This window comes from Ochotona curzoniae, unplaced genomic scaffold, assembly GCF_017591425.1.
Source record: "Ochotona curzoniae isolate NIBS_2020 unplaced genomic scaffold, NIBS_Ocur_1.0 contig_883, whole genome shotgun sequence".
In the NCBI taxonomy this organism is placed as follows: Eukaryota; Metazoa; Chordata; class Mammalia; order Lagomorpha; family Ochotonidae; genus Ochotona; species Ochotona curzoniae.
Window position 1 is genome coordinate 22440532 of NW_024466599.1, and position 16358 is coordinate 22456889.

Sequence of the window (16358 nt, forward strand, 5' to 3'; positions counted from 1 at the left end):
TTCAATAAAGATGTTAAAACAATCAGTTTAAATGTAGTCAAAGAACTAAAGGAAGTCATGCTTAAGTATTTTGCAATTAAGTAACTAACCAAATAAGAGTACATGGCGTAATAACCTCTACCCACAGCGAAGACATCTGATATCGGTGCCAGTCCCAACAGCACTACTTCCAATCCAACTTCCTGCTAATGGCCTGGGAAAGCAGAGGAAGACTGCCCAAGTGCTTGGGCCCTTGCATCCATGTAGGAGCACTGGAAAAAGCTCCCAGCTCCTGGTTTCAGACAGCTCAGCTCCAGCTACTGCAGTAAATAAATAAGTAAATCTTAAAAAACAAAACAAAACAAAAAACCTAGATGATCTGAAGTACTAACAATAATCCACACAATTAAAGATTATATATATATATATAAAATCAAGACAGAGTAAAACCACTGAAGATAAAGACATTTAGAAAACTGTAGCCAACACCAAGCATGCTAGTTTGATTACAATTAAATCTCAAAAATGGGACAGTGAAAAATAGAAGAAATAAGGCTGGCACTAGGGCAAATGCTGCAATGCCAGCATCCCCTATGAAAACCAGCTCATGTCCTGGCTATTCCACTTCCCATCAAGCTCCCTGATTGTGGGTTGAGAAAGTAGTGGAGGACGGCCCAAAGCCTTGGGAATCTGCATCCATGTGGGAGACCCAGAAGCAGCTCCTGGCTTCTGGCTTCAAACTAGCCCAGTTTCAGCTAATGTAGCCATGTAGGGAGTTGATCAGCAGATGGAAGCGCGCAGCTCTCTCTCTCTCTCGCTCTCTCTCGCTCTCTCTCTCTCTGTAACTATGTCCTGAAGGATGACTGACAAGTAGAGATGGATGAGAAGCAAATTCAGAACTGAGGTGCCACAGCAGACCAGCAGCACCACAATTCCAGAAAGGAAGTGAGGGCATTGGGTATCCAGGACCTTCAGACTAAGGTCTCCACTGACACCTGATCAAATTTCCAATTACAGAATCAAGCAAAATACAAGCAGATGAGGGTAATTTGTTGGGCAGCAAGAGTACCTGGAAATGGGGGGCTGCTGTAACAGCATCCTAAAACTTATGACACTGGCTTTTGGGAAACAGAAGCTGGCAGAAGTTAGAAATGCAAGGAGACTTTCAGTATCTTCCATACTGGAAGAGTGGTAAGAAAAGCATTACAAGAGGCTGAAGAAAGGTCACTCAAATTACAGTTACAGAACAATTAGCAAAACTGTTACAAAGCACTTTTGAAGATTGAAGATATACCTAATAAACCTGCAAATCAGGCCAAGGAGATACAGAGCTTGCTCACACAGCTTAGCTTAAGAAGGCACAAGAAGAAAACCAGGAGCTAAAAATCAGATTGGTTAGCTTGCAAGCACAATTTAAAACAAATATTTCTAACACGGAATTGCTTGGTTAGAATGCAACTATTTCTCATCACAAATCTGTCGAAACAACCAACATTTCCTCCAACCCCACCCCCCAGGAGAACAAACAAAACAGCAAGACAAACATGAAACTCAGAGCACTGCCTGTCAAATCATAAACTGAGAATATGTCTCCAAGATCCTTTATTAAGACCTCAGAAAGACTTAAGGCATTGTTTGCACAGCTTGTCAAGTAGAAAAAATGTTTCCAAGAAACTTCCTGGGTAATAAGCGTTAGCAGATAAAAGAAGGAAGTTCAGGTGTTCTATGGCTTAATAGCTATGCCATGGTAAACTATAGGTAATGCGTTATTTTTTATAAAGCCACATGACAAGATTATTAACATATTATCTCTAAATAACTTAGAAATGGGAAAATCAGTATGTTCACATTTTTTCAAACATCATGTGATATACATATGTATCAAAACAAACGAGTTCCATAAATGAGTCCAATTTGTAAGAGTTAAGCATAAAAATTAAAAATAAGAGGAATTTACAGGATCCTTCAGCCCTGTCTCAGAAAGAACTGAGATGTGACTACAGTATAACAGAAGGTATTTATATAAACTAATATACAGAAAACCAACAAACTGGTTAAAAAAGTTCAACTAGCCTGAACCAAAAGAAACATCGTCAAACCAAAGAGGATTTCAAATGGGCAAATATATAAAGCACACTATGACAAGTGCAGAACTGAGGGCACAGCACACTAGCAGCACCATAGTTCCAGAAAGGAAGTGAGGGTACCAGGTGTCCTGGAACCTTTGGACTAAGTCCACCTGCAGACAAACTGTCTCCACTGACACCTGATCAAATTTCCACAAATCAATCAAAATACAGGCATCTGAGGGTAATTTGTTGGGCTGTAAAGTTGTAAATTATTTTTAATTTTTAAATTTTATTTTATTTGAAAGGGTCATAAAGAGACAGAGGCAGAGCCGGAGAGACCTTCCATCAGCTGATCACTCTCCAAACAGCTGCAACAAACAGAACTGGGTCAGGCCAAAGCGAGCAGCTTGGGATTTCACCTGGGCTTCCCACATGAAGGTACAAGCCCACACACTTGCGCCATCTTCTATCACCTTTCCAGGCCATTAACAAAGAACCGGAACGGAAACTGTGCAATCAGGAAGGGAACTGGCATTTTCTTAGGAGATTTGCATTGTAAGCAGTGTCTTGATCAATGATGCCACAATGCCAGCCCAAAGCCCATTTTTTAGAGAAAAGCAAAATTGATCCAGAGAGCAGAAGCAAAAGCCCAAAAGATCCAGCCAACATATGAAAAAAAAAAAGTTACAAAACAACTACAAGAACCAGCACAAATCAGGGAACATCTTGTGATCAGAATTCCGTTGTAGCAGAAACCACTATGTGATGCTTCCATTTGTTCCTTCTCCGATGGGAGTGTCCTCTGTGATTAACCATCCCCGTGTCGAACTTTTATACTGCATATACAGGGTAGTAATGCCTGTCTTCTCAGTTCAGAGGTCTCCAAATCAAAAAGAAGTGCATAAAAGGAGCCTCATTTACATTCTAACTTAATGCAGACCACGTGGTAATTTCTGGGCTGCTGGAAGGGATGGGTACTTTATCACATATGGTGAGGAAGAAATGTGATACACCATCTGCAAGGAAGGCAACAACCCCTTTATAAACACGCACTATTCCTCCCAAAAAAGGTGATAATCAATTTCTCCATCCTTAAGCCTTAGACGACACAACGATTTTTTTGAGCTTTGAAAAAGAGAATGTAGGGAATGTGCTGAGGGATAGCACATAAAGCTGCCACCTTCAATGCTGGCATCTCATATGGGTACCAGTTCAAGTCCCAGCTACACCACTTTTGATCAAGCTCCCTGATAATGTGCCTAGGAAAGAAGGCTAGGTAAAAGATGGCTAGGTGCTTGGGCCCCAACACCCATGTAGGAGAGCTGGAAATTTCTGGTTCCTGGGTTTTTAGATCAGCCAACTCTAGCCATCGTGGTCATTTGGGGAGTAAACCAGGAAGGGGCACCTCAAGTCTGTATCTCTCCCTCTCTCTGTAACTCTGCCCTTCAAATAAATAAACAAGATTGTTTTTTTTTTAAAAAAAGGGAAGGAAGGAAGAAAGGCAAAGAGGGAAAGGAAAGGGAAAGGAAGGAAAGGAAATAGTTTAATATGTATAAATATATATTAATATGTTTTAATATTTCAATTAACAAATCCTGTCAGAACTTAAAACACTGGGGGTAGTGCTGTATAGTGAATTAAACAACCACCTGCAAGCGCCAACATACACATGAGTACATAAGCAACCTCACTTCTGCAGAAAGCAGGAGATGTCTCTAATGTTTGGGCCTGGGCCACCCTCACGGGAAGTATCAAAGAAATTCCTGGGTCCCATCTTTGGCCAGGCACACCCTTAACCATGTGGACATTTGGGAAGTGAATCAGCAGAAGGAAACCTCTCTCTCTTTTTAAAATAAATAAATCTTAAAGAATATAATAAACAACTCCAAACAAGAAATGAAATCTTACAAAATTTCAAATTATAAATGGAACATCAAAACTGTATGAAGGAAATAAAAGGAAAAATAAGAAAAATGTGACCCACAAGGACAGGTTTCTTATTCAAATACTGCACTAAAAGAAGAAACCTCAGGAAACGTTTCTTATTACAAAGTAAATTAACCACAAGCACCTGCTGGGCCGTGATGTGCTCAGCAGAGAGTAGAACAGATGCACCGCCCCGTCTTTACTCTGTGCACAGTCCAGGGAGAAGACTAATAGCAGGTACTGGGTAAGAATAATCAGTCATGTAAGAGACTCATATGCTTTGTAAAAGGCTGAAATAAATGGATTATAAAGCTACTTCCAAAACTAAAACTTCATGGTTATTAATTACAGCACTGTACCACAGAAGAATGTAATCATTCTTGTGATAAACAATTGATGAATGAAATATAAAGAACGCAAAAATATACACTTTATATAGGTAGATATGTTTCCACCTAACAAAACCACCACATCAATTTGCCTTCACAAACTCAAAACCAGTTTTAAGCCACATTAACACATCATAACCTCAAATTTTATTTCACTTCAGATAACAAAAACATTATCTTCTTACTCTCATAATTACCTTACCCTATTTTAAATAATTCAAAAAAATTAATGCCTATTATTTTTCTAAGATGTGTTACATCAAATTAGTATACCTTTCCATGGCTTTAGCTGTATAAGGCAAATGCATTTCAATACTGTGTTCATCTTCATCTGTTTGCAGAGACATGCGTTCAAACATTCCTGTCTTCCACAGCTCTCCGTAAACTAGAGATTCCAAAATACATTAGAACAAAGACATTAATGTATGTCCTTATCCTATTAACACAAAATAGCATACGCTGGCAAGAGACAGAAGCAGCAGAGAATTATCCTTCATTTATTAATTTTGAAAAAAAAACTATATTTTGTCTACCAAAATGACAACAAAGATTTACTTACTCATTGTATCTGTAAAAACAGTTACATAAATAATAATTTAAATTTCTCTTTAATCTCTTTTATTGTTTCTAAAATCATCTTGACCTTGATCAAGGCATGCCAGAAGAACTTCTATCTAAATACAGGAAAGTCAACGGCCTACTTGTTCTGGTTAGATAATGTAATTTTGGATCTCATTATTAAATAAATTGAGCGCCATTACTACTTCATATCTCAACTTTCTGCCATATTGTGAACAGAAAACTCACACTAACATTGCCAGTTACCTCAAATTGCTAAATTAAGCCCATAGGGCGGATTACAACATAAACTGTACCATGTTGACTTAGAATGACTTAGCAATTTTAGTCACTCAGACTTTTCTGATAAACTGTACTTAAAACTGGATATTCAAGGAAAAGAAAATGAAGTTTACTATGAAGCTGGGGGTGGGAAACATGAAGACATTTTTACCTTACCACAGAACAATATATTACTCCCTAGATCCTTTACTAGATTTTACCTATATCGATGCTATAAATGGGGTGATCTCTTTCAAAGAAAATTATATCCAGTTTAAAATTCTCCATTTCTCTGCTAGTAAGCTATCCAAATCAACAATTTTCTGAGTGTTTCAATGAGCATTCACTTTGGGCAGTGAAGTGTGTTCCCTAAAACCATCTTGGGGATCAAGGTCGGTAATAATCCAGCCACATTAATAAGATACATTCCAACAACAAACTGCTACCACTCTGTAATACTTAAAACTTCAAATTATTAACACTTAGGTCTAAAACAAAAAAGTAATCATGTGAACTATTTAAAAGAAGAAACTGTTGCATAATTTCTCAAAATAATAGCACCTCTAAAATATTGAAAATAAAATCTGACGAGAAGTAAGCATTAACAGAAATTCATGAAGGTGATTCCTTCGAGGAGAGCAAATTGTTCAGGAAGGCAAGACAACTCAGTAAATTGGGTGATAAGTATACAACGATTATATTACTCTCCAAACGGTTCTGTATTTTTAAGATTATTCTTCTGCAATTATTTACTATTATTCTCCAAAAAAAAAGTGTATAAAGTTGAAAGGTTTTAATTTATACATTTATTATTATCTAGAAGCTGATTTCTAGAATTCCCAGGAAAAATAATAATCAAAATAACAGACATAGTTAAAAATAATGTAGAAAATTTTTGCAGTACTTATCTTTTAATAGTTATATGACTATGGTCTCATTTTTTCCCCATAACAATCATGTGAGAGGAAATGCAGGTCTTATCATCATTATCTATCTACAGTGGGAAAAGAAGACATATTTTTCATCAAGTAGTTGTGCGTAACTAATTTCTTGTCTCATGGTACAATGAGCACATGCTACCTCCCTAAATATAATAACCACAATAGTCTAGACACCGGAAGAAAATCTGACAAAGTTCTGTGGCAAACAAGGTAACATAAACCGTATCTCTTAGGGACATTGAAGATAAATTTTTCCTTGTTTGTTTGTTTTGGTTTTATACAACAGATTAGTTCCAACAAATCCTATTTTTGAAATTCAGATATTAATTATGCTTTTAAATTAACTTAAAATTCCTGTTAGCATAACTTTAGCTATTTAAAATCTGCAAGATTTCTGTATACTTACTCTTTTGGTCAATACGAAGGTCATACAAAGGTGTCCTATATATATCCACACTGGAAAGTGCACATCGAGAGAGGGGCACGTGATGGGAAGGCCCAAGGATGAAAATTCTCCGGCTAGGAGATACACAGCAAAAAACACAGAACAAATGCACTTCTACACAAACACTGTTAAACAGTTACTTCTCTTCCTTCTTAGTGGATTTGATTTCCTAATATTTAGAGTTAAATGCTATTCCCCCAGAATGTATATGCCAAGTTCCAATCTCCTAAAGCTCAACTGGAAACCATATTTGGAAGTAAGATCTTTAGAGAAGGGATTCAGTTAAAATAAGCTCATTAGACTAGGGCCCTAATCTACTATGACTGGTGTCCTTGTAAGAAGAGACACCAGAGAGAGACCCGCCTGAGGAGACAGCAAGAGAGCGGTCATTCACAAACCAAGACGCCAAGGAAAATCCAACTCTGCCAGCACTTTGGTCTTGGACCTATCCCCTCCAGAGCCCTGGGAAAAAGTTCTATAGTTCAGGCCACTCTGTGCATGACACTTCACTGTGGCAGTCCCAGTAAACTGGCACACCTAATAATTTATTCCTCTATAAATTACATTGAACTACTCCTTTCCTTATCTTAAAGGCTTTTAAAAGAATTATGTTCAATAACAAGCCATATCAACTAACAATTTTTTACAACAAATCCACCTGCAATGTATAAAATCATCTCTGTATTCATAATATCCAAGATACATAAAGCTTTCAAAAACCATAATTTTTCAAAATCTTAAGTTACTAAAATCAAAAAAAGTTAACCTAAAATCACCTTCTAAGATTCACTACAGCATTAATAAAATGTGTAATACTATAAAGTTGTAAAAATCTATACATTATTATAAGGACACATTGTGAAAAAGCTATTTTTATCTCTTCAATGGCAGGGAAAAGCAACATCTTACAGCAGAAGAAAATCTATATAATCGCTTTCTCTACTCCCATTCAAGTACAAGTCTGTCTCAAAAACTAAGAGATATGAATATCTTTTACTTGCACTAAAGAGAAGAATTGAGCTACAAAGTAGCTCATACCTTTATCTTGACACCCATTTCCTCTCATTTTATTTCCAAAGTCCAAATCAGACCTACAATTAAATTCAAACTATCCATTTTGTTTTATGACATGCATATGAACTAATCAGCTCACACTCAAAAGAAACAAAACTGTAAGAAGCTCTAGGATGTATAAAACACTACATCCCTAGAAATTCAAACACTATTCACTGCTCTCATGAACAAAGATTAAGAGATGAGTAAGTTCCTGCCGAGCAAGGAACATGAACTTTAGTAATATATTTCTATATTTTAGTGGTATATTTTCTGTAGCTAAGAAAATTAGTAACTTCGCCATATGCTATTTCATATTCTGTGAATGAGAAGGGGAAATAAAGTTGTGAATAAGTGATTCCAGGCTTGAATCTCTGAACTGCCTCAAGATGTAACATAGAGAAAACATTTAAGACTACTAGGACTGCAAGTCAATTCATGCCATCAACAATCATATCTAAAACAAAATAGTCCAAATTACAGTATCCTAAGTGAATGAAACAAAGAAATACATATTTGCTTTCCTATCTTAATAGCACCTAAACATCATGACAATTTTTTAAAGTCCTAACATGGGACATACAGAATGCTAGTTCAGAAATGTGTGGGTGATTTATACCTAAAACCAAGTTTGATATGAACAAAAAATCAAACATAAAAAGTAATTTGATGGAGAAATAAATTTAAACATGTTTTATTTAATATTTTTAATTAACAGAAGGGAATAAATTTCATATAACCCACAGATAACAATTTCTTAAAGATTTATTTATTTTTATTCAAAAGTCAGATTTACAGAGGAGAGACAGGGAGAAAGATCTTCCATCCGCTGGTTCACTCTCCAAGCAACCACAACAGTCGAAGCTTAGCTGATCCTAAGTCAGGAGCCAGGAGCATTTTCCAGGTCTCCCACGGGGATGCAGGGTCCCTAGGCCTTGGGCCATCTTCTACTGCTTTCCCAGGCCACAAGCAGGAAGCTGGAAGTAAAGTAGAACAGCCAGGATATGAACCAGCACCTATATGGCATCCTGGTATGTGCAAGGCAAGGACCTTAGCCACTAGGCTACCACGCCAGGCCAGATAATAATTTTTTTAATGAATCTACTTATTTTAAAAAGTTCACAGAGAGTGAGGGGGCCTGGGGGAGAGAGTGAGAGAAAGTTCCATTCACCATAATGGTTAAGGATGGACCAAAGCTTTACAATTGCTAACAAAAGAAAATTAATAGAAGAAAGCATTGTGGCACAAAATGTAACGCCACTGTCTGCAATACCAGCATTATGTACAGGTGCCAGTATGACCCTGGGCAGCTTCACTTCCAATCCAGGTCCCCACTAATAGCTTAAGGAAAAACAGCAGAAGATGGCCTGGTTGCTTGGGGCCCTGCCACCCACATGGGAGACAAGCCCAGCGTGAAGATCCTGGCTCCTGGCTCATCAGAGTGGCCCAGCCCTGGCCATGCTGGCTCCCTGGGAAGTGAAGCAGTGGATGGAAGATGCGTGTCTGTGTGATCACTAAAGCTCATGTAGCTTCTGTTACTGACAGACTTATGGATCTGCAAGAGTAACACAGGAACAGGAGGACAAGTAATTCTACCTCCCTTCAGTCACAAGGCACTTTGTTTTTAAAGGAGTAAATACATTTTCAATGTTATCATATCATCACTATCATTGTGAGTGTAAATGTTTAACATGAAAGAATAAGTGAAGTGGGGGCAGTAGGCAGTCTACTTGCAAGAAATGTAGTTACCACAAAACAACTCCAAAGTTCGTATTTGTGGAGTTAACATAATGAGTAGTCTGTGAACCCAAAATGTAAATTGCCTTTTTATTTACACCAGCATAAATATTTATTCAATTAATTATTCCAGATAATGAAATATAAGTTCATTTTTTTTAAGGAACAAGAGATATTCTAACTAAAGAATGAAATGTCATATGACTCCAAAGAAGACTTCTTTTAGTTCTCCTCTTCTGTTCTTTATTGAAAAAAGAAGAAACAAAATCAGCTACCAGCTTGAGACTAAGTCAGATTCACAGCTCTGGAACCAGGAAAAAGACTCTGCAACTACCAATATGGAAAATAAATAACTTAGCATTTTTAAAACAGCTTAAACAAAGCAATGTTTTTAAAAGGTAAATCAGACCCTATCACTATTGATATTTAAAGCTTTCCGGCCAGGGCAGTATTCCCATAGTAGCTAAGACACCCATTTGGATGCCTGAATCACAGACCTGTGCACCTGCATTCAATTAACAAGTCTGATCTTTGACATTACATAACACATTACTAGAAACAGGCATATAACTCAAGAGATATTTCCACATATTCTATGTATGATGTTGCAAACATATCCAAGACTAAAAGGTCAACTCAAACTGCAAGCTAAATAGACAAAGAATTTATAAAAAGTACAAAAATATTCGCAGACATGCAGTTTCACAATGCAAATTAGTGTGCCTCCAAGAAACTAAGGAGATCAGCATTGTGGCATAGCAGCCAAACCCTGCAGCGCCATGCCAGCATCACACATGGGTACCAGTTCATGCTCCATTAACTCTACTTCCAGTCCAGCTCTCTGCTAATGGCTTAGGAAAAGTCCCTGCCACCCACAGGGGAGACACGGATGAAACTCCCGGCACCTGGCTTTAGCATGGCTCAGCTTCAGCCATCACAGCCATTTGAGAATTGAATTAATAAATGCAAAATGTCTCTCACCCTCCTTTCTCTTTCAAATAAATTAATAAATCATTGAGAAAAAAACAAAAACAGGGTCAGTTCTGGTACCAGGGCATAGCAGGTAAAGCAGACACACCATGGCACCAGCTAACTCCAAGCTTCCTTTCAAGTGGGCGTTTAGGTGTTAATTTTTGTTATTGTAGGCTAATGTTCATATCATCCTCCCATTTATAAACACCACAGCACTGTTTTAGTCTCTAACACCATCAAAGTACCTGGTTCAGAGTCAGTTAGCAAGCCTTTTCTCTTAAATAAGCTTTATGCATTTATTTCCCTTGGAGATCAGAATACGAAGTTCTTTGCTACTAACCACAGACACAAAAGACAAGTTTATTTGCAAAGAAGCTCCAGTTTCATCTTCTAACCCCTCTCTCACAGTCTTCAGAAAATGACAGGTCATAGCAATTGCTATTAAAATCTTTCAGGTACTAATCAGCCACAATAAGCCAAAGAACCATTTCCTCTTTTAAAACTGTTAAGTCTTTTCAAATTGTAATCATTTTGTACAAACAATTTTAAATTCTATATTCTTTTATCATAAAAATGTTTTCATTTTTCATACCAAAAGTGCACAGAATACCAATGTCCATATACAACTACTACAGTCACTTGGTTATTTACAAACTTCTTGTAATAGTTCAGTTTATCTCATATATTATGTATTTTTATTCCAATTTAATTAACCACTATTTTAAATAATTCCATTGAATAAACTGTTATGTAATGAGCTATTAACTTGGTTCATTATGACTAGGCTGCAGCTCCCACTGGTGTACGTGAGAGCCGAGTATGTAGCGGCTGAATTGGGCTGGGATGGGCTGGTCCACAGCATCCATTGGTTTACGAAAGAGACAGGACTGGAGACAGAAAAGACCCAGCAATCCTAATTAGCAGTGTGTGCATAGGTTGATGTGGGTGACAGAATGAGCTGGACCCCTTGCTGGCAAGCACACACAAGAAACAGGTATGGGATCACTTAAGATGAGATTTCTTTGGGGAATCCCCCCAAATGAACTGCTGAACTCAGAGCTCCAACCTTTGGAAAAACTAGTATCTACGGAGAGCACTCCAATCTTGAGGAAAATGATAGGATTGCGGAGAGCACAGGTCAGAACTGAGCTGCCTCAATGGCTAAGATGGAACCAGTGGATGGCATACCCAATGCACATGAAGGATACGGCCATCCATTGGAGCCTGCGGAGGACATCTGGTACCATAACAGAGGAAGGAAGACAGAGCAAATTGGGTAACTAACCCAGTCAGGCAATGATAGTAAATAAATATCTAGGCAAATGGAGACTCTAAGGTAGACAGAGGATTTCCTCATCTTAGGATTTGGCATGATGGACAGCTTTTCAGAATTATCAAAATCACTTAAGCACAACCCCCGGAGGACGCTCCACATCGGGGACCCTGGGATGACATCCTTATCCCAGAATGGCCCTTCCCCATCCACAGGGACTGAGGCAGATGGAAGGCTGGGTGCAGCTTCTCCCTTTATCTCCCCTCTTCCCACAGATACAGGAAGAAGAAAAAGAAAATCTGGAAACAACGGTCTCATCCACTTTCCCCTGGTCCTCGACCACTACCCTGATCAACTATGTAAACATTTTCAAAAAGAAAATAAAACATTCAGCATCTGGACTATTTGGGGCTTAGTTGTAGCTTAGTATCCCAGCTGTTCCACTGCTGATCCAGTTCCCTGCTGGTGGTCTGAGAAGTGCAGAGAAGATGGCTCAAATGCTTGGACTCCAGGCACCCACAAAGGAGACCTCCTAATTCTCTTCTGGTTTCCAGCCAGGAAGCAAAATAACAGATGAAAAATCTCTGTGTGTGTGTAACTCTGACTTTAAAAACAAATTTAAAAATCTTTTATTTTTGTAAGATTTATTTATTTTCATTGGAAAGTCAGATCTATAGAGAGAAAGAAAGAAAGATCTTCCGTCTGCTGATTCATTCCCCAAGTGGCCACAATGGTTGGGATATGAACTGGCGCTCAGAGGGGATCCCAGCACAGGTGAGGACTACCATGCCAGGCCCAATAAATAAATCTTGAAAAAAGACAAAGAAAAGGAGAGAAAAAAAAGAAATAAAAAATCAGACCATTTCAGAAATAATACAGCCGTGGAAATCACAGCATATTTTATATTGGGACTTGCTAGAATAGAATAATATGGATGTCTAAGCCAGTAACCACATATAATTTCTATGTATTTTATTGAGTTAACAAATTACATTCCTTAAATATTCACTGGATATATATATTGCCAACTGACATGCAACAGAAAATCAATCTCACCATAGACAGTTCTGAATTAAAATAACAACATATGGGCAACTGCCGTGACATAATGAAAAAACCTGTGACTGGTTGCACCGGCATCACCAGCATGGAAACCAGCTGGAATCCCAGATACTCCTATCCTAATCAACTCCCTGCTAATGTACCTAAGGACAAGGACACATCAAAGGACTATCCAAGATCTTGGGCCACTGATCCAGCACGGGAGACCCAAAAGTTTCTGGTTCCTGGCTTAGACCAGCTCAGCTGTGGCCCACCTCCAGCCACTATGGTCATTTATTCAATCAATCAGCAGATGAAAGATTGTGTGGGTGTGTGGGGGTGTGTGTGTGTGTGTGTGTGTGTGTGTGTGTGTGTGTGTGTGTGTGTGTGTGTGTGTGTGTTAGTGTGTTACTCTCTATTCAACTCTGTCTTTCAAATAAATAAAAATACATATTTAAGATAAAAAGGTTTCAGACTGGCACTGTGGTCTGGCAAGCTAATCCTCCATCAGCAGCGTCAGCATCCCATCTGGGCACTGGTTTGTGTCCTGGCTGCTCCCCTTCCAACCCAGCTCCCTGCTTACAGCCTGGGAAAGCCGTTCCCTACCCTTACCTCCTCCCTTTCCTTCCCTCCCCCCGCCCACAGCCACCGAGTTTCAGACGTCAGGAAAGAAGCTCATGGCTTCAGCTCAGCTCAGTCCCAGCCATTACAGTCATTTGGGGAGTGAATCAGTACATGGAAGATTTTTCTCTCCAGCTTCCATTGCTCTGTAAATCTGCCTTTTAAATAAAAATAATTAAATCTTTAAAAATATATATGTATATATTTGATAAGGCCTTTCATCAAATCATCATAAACAAGTGTAGCCAAAATCTTATCTATTTGATAACACTTTTATTACTAAATATTTGTTAAAACTTTTTCAACAAAAATATAATATGCAAATAACCCATCCAAAAATAGGAAAAGAATTCTTTTCTGTCTTAAAACTTTGAAATGTTCAAAGAAAAAGGAATGGTATGTGGCAATCTTCTTTTGAAATTCACAGTTGCTGTGAGTTCTTCTGAGTGCCTGCCTCACCCCATCTAGCAAAGATTTACTTACTAATTAACACTTGACAGGATTAAGATGAGCAACCACTTTGTGTACCCAGGGCACATAACTACAAGCAGACTGGAGCATAACACTGATTAGCATGCAAAAATTAGCTGTTAATGCTTAGCAAACTAATTTTAGTGGTTAGTTCCCGCAGAACCTTCTGGAAACTTGCAAGTTTTCTGTTTCAAAAAGTAGTACACGGCTTTAAACCAATTTCTACTTCCCAGAAAGCTGTCATTGACTCAAAAGTTAACATACTTCAAATACTATCAAATTCTGCCAGGTTTTAAAACATTTCAAGTATCTAAAATTCTATCAACACAAATCATTATTTTAGTAACCACAATTTACAAAGCACTAGGAATATTTTAAGTTAAACACTTCATCTAACTGTTTCTTACTTACGTTATAGATGGATCCACTTGTTTGTAAGCATGGGCAGCACAAGACCCACAGTATGTATATCCTGCATGGCTACAAAACAAAACATGTTCACTTCATCAGAAGGTCAAAATCAAGATACCCTGAAACAAACTTTGAAAAAATAAAACTATGGTAAGCATAGATTGAATGCACAGATTAAAATGTAATAACAATGCAACTTCTGGTAGATAAAATGAACAGTATGTTCCAACTCTAAACTTCAAAAATATATCATTATTGCTTTGTTCTGAAGACTAAAAAAAACTATACGTTAACTTACTTGAAGTCACAAACACAAGACATAAACTTCTGCTATATTTTAAACATACAGAATTTTTCATATCTTTCCTTATTTGCAAGAATGGTGAAACCAAGAGGAAGTCAGATGAAACCAAATCAAGTGCCCTAAACCAACACCACACTGCTGCACCTCTGGTGATGAAGGCCCGAGCCGGCCTCTTACGTCTAAGTGTTACATCTCACTTTCTCCCAAATCACTATTCCTTTTCAATCTTTAGTCTCAGCATTCAGTCAGTTCTTAATATCTAGAAAATGACATTGCTTCCTGAATTACTCATTCTTTTTCAACTCATTCTAGTTGCATGCATCTGTTGTCATTTCCCTTACTGCTTGTTTAACTGCTGAATAGCATGTGGCTAGTGGTTAATGTTTTAACAATTGCTTTGCAGGTAAAACAAACTGGTATAAGGGTGTGTGTATGGGAGTGTGTGTACGTGTGTGTGTGTGTGTGTGTGTGTGTAAAAAAGCTCATAATAAAATTTTACTGATATAAAAAGATATATGGTTTACAAATAATGGTAAAATATATAACATTCTTTGTTGCAAATTCCATATAGCCAACTGTCACTCTCCTGAGACAATCCACTTTTGCCTAACACCTGTAACCAAATGATGGTCAAAATAACAAAAGAATTGAAAAGATTCAGCAATCTCATTCTCAGGTATGTTTGCTTGAAAATCTTACATCAGTACGTCACAGATGTTATCACACTTGGGTTCACTGACCAATATTAAATAGCCAAGTTACAAAATCGAATCAAGTGCATGTCAGCAAAGACTGAATTAAAAAAATGTGGTGTACATATACAAAATGGAATAGTATTTCTTTCAAAAGGAAGAAATTCGTTTTTCTAACAACAGAGATGGGCCTAGAGATCATTATACTGAAACAGGTCAAACCCAGAAAGACTAGTATCTCAAGTTCTCACTCGTATGCGGATTCTGAACATGGAAAGTCCAAGGAGCAGACAGCGTGGTGCGGAGAAGAGGCCAGCAGACAGCAAGACCGGGGAGCAACATTCAAAGCCTCCGAGACGTAAGAGGCCTGTCGGATGAGCTTTGGAGTGTGAGTGTTCACATGTGTTCACCATGGTAACTGTACCCAATATCCGAACACTGCACATTTCAAACTCACTACAAGGGTGGATGGATCACAAAAGTTCTCATCATGGAAAACAGTAACTGTATGAAGAGATAAGCTGGAAAAACTGGATAAACTGGCTTGACTGTACACTATATCCAAAAATATTAACCTTACCTTATACTCTCACAAACAGAAGTATGTATAATTAGAATTTATCATTATAACAAAAGGATTTATATCTTAATAAAAAGACCCCAAATCTCTATAAGAAAACAATTACTCTAATTATTCAAAACAATGTAAATGTCCTGCAAGAAGAAAATTCCAAAGACTAATTTTAAATGATGTACAACACTGCCCTTAAAAACACGTAAGATGGGCCCAGTGTGGTAGCCTAACAGCTGGGGTCTTCGCCTTGAACGCGCCAGGATGGCCCCACTTCCCATCTACCTCCCTGCTTGTGGCCTAGGAAAGCAGTCGAGGACAGCTCAAAGCCTTGGAACCCTGCATCTTCATGGAAGACACAGAAGAAGTCCTGGCTCCTGGCTTCAGACTGGCTGAGCTCCAGCCCTTGGGGCCACTTGGGGAGAACCATAGGACGGAAGATCTTCCTCTCTGTCTTTCCTCCTCTCTTTGTATCTGACTTTCCAATAAAAATAAATCTTTACAAAAAAAAAAAATCTCTCCTTTGTTTGCCTTTCAAATAAATTCATAACAAAACAAAACAATAGGTGGCGTGGCCTAGCGGCTAAAGTCCTCACCTTGAACACGCCGGGAACCCATAAAAT

General features: G+C 38.1%; 1 protein-coding gene across 3 annotated transcripts in view; it reads right to left on the reverse strand.

Moving 5' to 3' along the window:
• Positions 1–16358, reverse strand: part of MEMO1 (mediator of cell motility 1) — a 91370-nt gene that overhangs the window by 31095 nt on the left and 43917 nt on the right. Inside the window, exons 4-6 of one of the 3 annotated variants that reach the window (XM_040993024.1) lie at positions 14169–14237; positions 6551–6663; positions 4637–4748 (exon numbers count right to left, since the gene is read on the reverse strand). The exons of 1 other annotated variant lie outside the window; for it this stretch is intronic. In XM_040993024.1, the coding sequence (XP_040848958.1) occupies positions 4637–4748; positions 6551–6663; positions 14169–14237 (294 nt within the window). The remainder of the gene's footprint in view (positions 1–4636; positions 4749–6550; positions 6664–14168; positions 14238–16358) is intronic. One more of the 3 variants, XM_040993025.1, reaches the window with a different exon arrangement.